The sequence below is a fragment of the Nematolebias whitei genome, chromosome 1 (assembly GCF_014905685.2).
Source record: "Nematolebias whitei isolate Nwh7 chromosome 1, NemWhi1, whole genome shotgun sequence".
Lineage (NCBI taxonomy): Eukaryota > Metazoa > Chordata > Actinopteri > Cyprinodontiformes > Rivulidae > Nematolebias > Nematolebias whitei.
The window spans coordinates 44,213,812-44,216,560 of record NC_056498.1 but is presented as its reverse complement, the minus strand read 5'-3'; the positions used below and the strand labels follow the sequence as shown (position 1 = coordinate 44,216,560).

The 2,749-nt window shown below is 50.3% G+C and overlaps 1 protein-coding gene across 1 annotated transcript in view; it reads right to left on the bottom strand.

The window, feature by feature from the left end:
• ttc7a (tetratricopeptide repeat domain 7A) overlaps nt 1-2,749 on the bottom strand; it is a 42,415-nt gene that overhangs the window by 35,793 nt on the left and 3,873 nt on the right. Inside the window, exons 7-9 of the mRNA XM_037687557.1 lie at nt 1,842-1,947; nt 1,314-1,326; nt 455-635 (exon numbers count right to left, since the gene is read on the bottom strand). Coding sequence (XP_037543485.1) covers nt 455-635; nt 1,314-1,326; nt 1,842-1,947 — 300 coding nt within the window. The remainder of the gene's footprint in view (nt 1-454; nt 636-1,313; nt 1,327-1,841; nt 1,948-2,749) is intronic.

Genomic DNA, 2,749 nt, shown 5'->3' with positions numbered 1-2,749 from the left:
TGTCTGTACAGCACTTTGGTTGGCCTTGTTGCTGTTTTAAGTGCTTTATAAATAAAGTGGTATGGTATGGTATGGTAGAAAGAGGCGACGGTGTGCGATCTGTCCATTCCCGGTCAGGCTGTGCCGCTGCCCTCGAACCTCCTAGAGAGAAGATTTGCCGCCACCGAGGAACCACCGAGGCCTGGTCTGGCCTCATTTCGCTGCGGTTTCCTCCTTTTTTGGCAGGTTCCCCCTCAGAACCGCTGAAACCGAAGGCATCTGTCTCCACCTTCTTGCCCATCACGAAGGTGGAGGGGCTGACGGACCATGGTTTTCCGGCCGTTCAGTCCCTGCGGTGTAGCCTGTCATCCGTGTTTGGGGTGAGAGCGGCACAATATGTCAGATGGCGTATCATCCCTCTGTCCCCCAGCAACCAACTGACCATGAGGCTCACTGACAGGATCCATCAGTGCACCTTGCAGATGGCAGCGACCTCAAACAATGTGGCGATGCCAGCACTCAGCATCTCACGGAAGGCCAAACCAGACTTCTCTGCTGCAGACCGGGACAAGTCTTGCACCACGGCTGACACCATCGCGAACCTGTGCGCTATGCAGGCGGTCTGCTCTGCCTGCATCATGGCGTGGGCGACTGTGCTGCAAAGGCAGATGTGGTTAAAAATCTCTTTGTCCATCCCCGACGAGATTAAAAAAGAGCTTTCTGCAGGGCCCGATTAGTCCAGATGGACTTTTCAGTCCTCAATTTCAATCCCTGCTGGACCAGTTTCAATCCTCCTCGGATGCCCTGGAGCAGGTTGGATGGCATGTGACCCGGTCTCGCCCAGACCCATGCTCTCTCCAGACGGCTGGACGCTGGTAGGATGCAGACTCCAGCGTCAGCAGCAGAGGCGCTCCATGGCCACAGCTACATCCTCGAGAGCTCCAGCTGCCACCGCAACCACAGAACATCCTCCAGAAACCCCATTTTGAGCCGGTATCTGCAGAGGTCATCGATTGGTGTGTTCCTGGTTCAGCCAGCCTCAGGAGCCACAGAACAGACAGCAAAACAAATGTGGCTTTGCAGTGGTCGTGTGTGATGATGTTTGTGAAGGTTTTGAAATAAAACATGAACTTCACTCGAAGAACAGAATTCTCTTTTCTGACAGGCAGAACTGCCCTGTCAGTCCTTTTTCTCACACATCCTCCACTCCAGACAGAATGTAATTTCTAAACAGGCATTTAAAATTAACCAATTCTCCATTCATCATAGTCAGAAACCTTATGAGCCCATGGCGAGAACACGTGTTCCCCATGCTGATCTTTTTCCTATTTCACCTTCTCTCTCCACCTGATGGTGAAAAGAAATACTGAGGATGAGCGTTCAGGCACGCCAGCTGGTCAGGTAAACTTTAGACAGTTGTCTATAAGATGCCGAATCATCCCGGGCCTCACTCAGCTCAGCTATGAACCCACAGTAAGGACACCCGTCCTGCGTGGGGGCTCTGCTCAGATGTCAGCCCCCCCCCCCCCCCACCTAACGGTGTAGGAGGGAGAAGAAGATGAGCCTTCTCCTAAGCACCCCTCGTTTTACTCATCAGCTCACTCCACACGTCCTCTTCATCCAGCCACACATGCGGGTCAGTGTGTGATTGACAGACAACCTGTTATAATGTGGAGTTACCCAGGTGAAAAGACTGAGAGGAGAACAGAACCAGACTCAACTGTAATTGAAAATGTTTTTTTACAGTGAAAAATTAACTATTTACAAGCAGGTTCAGGGTCTGTGAAGACAGAGGAGGAGGATTATTCATGGAAGAGATTTTGGTCCAACAACTGAATGTTTGGGTTCTTTGTAAGGCTTACAGTTCAGGTAGTCTGTATGGCTGTTGGATGGCTGAGGGTTTTGCTCCTTCCAGGATGATGGGAAGGCAGACTGCAAGGGCAAGTGGTGGAAGGCGAATTCAGGCAGCTGAGCACCAGGAAGCACAGGTAAGTATCTCCGTAGGATCTTCTCCAATACTTCAAATTACAGGACAGGATCCGGTACATCCAGACTCTGAAAACGTGGACACAAAACAAGGTAAGTCTATCTAAATCTTTAAGCACTGTACAGGGCTGGAGGCATATGTACCGGCAGGTCAAACAATGCTCCAGCACTGACTGGAGCTCCACTGGAGCCTTAAGTACTCCTGGCATCAATTAAGGAAACTGGCCTCAGCTGCAGCTGCTCATCAGCACCGCCCCCGCCTTCAGGAACCTGGAGGAAGGAAAATATCAAAACCCTACACAACCCTGTCTTCCCACGCACAACACACGCTCATACATGGCCGCTCTCAGAGCTCCGCTCAGATGCATTTGTTTCAGATGATAAAGTGAACGTGCCATTAAATCACCAGGGGCCACACACTGCATTGTGTAAGAGCCCCCCCCCCCCCCCCCCTGAGTTTCAGCGATGTTCTGAAAACTCAGTTAACATCCCCAGAACAGGCCGAGTTTTACAGACGGAGCTAAAGGAGCTTCTGATAAAAGACATGATTTCAGAAGTCCTTCCCGAGGAGGAAGAAACTGGTTTTTACTCCCGGTACTTCCTGGTTCCGAAAAAGTCAGGGTGTTCGAGACACATTCTGGACCTGTCCCTGTTCAACAAATATCAGAATCAGAACCAGAATCAGAATGCCTTTATTGTCATTATCAATCAATCAATCAACCTTTATTTCTACAGGTAAATCCCATTGAGCCTCGAGGACTCATTTACAAGAGAGACCTGATTT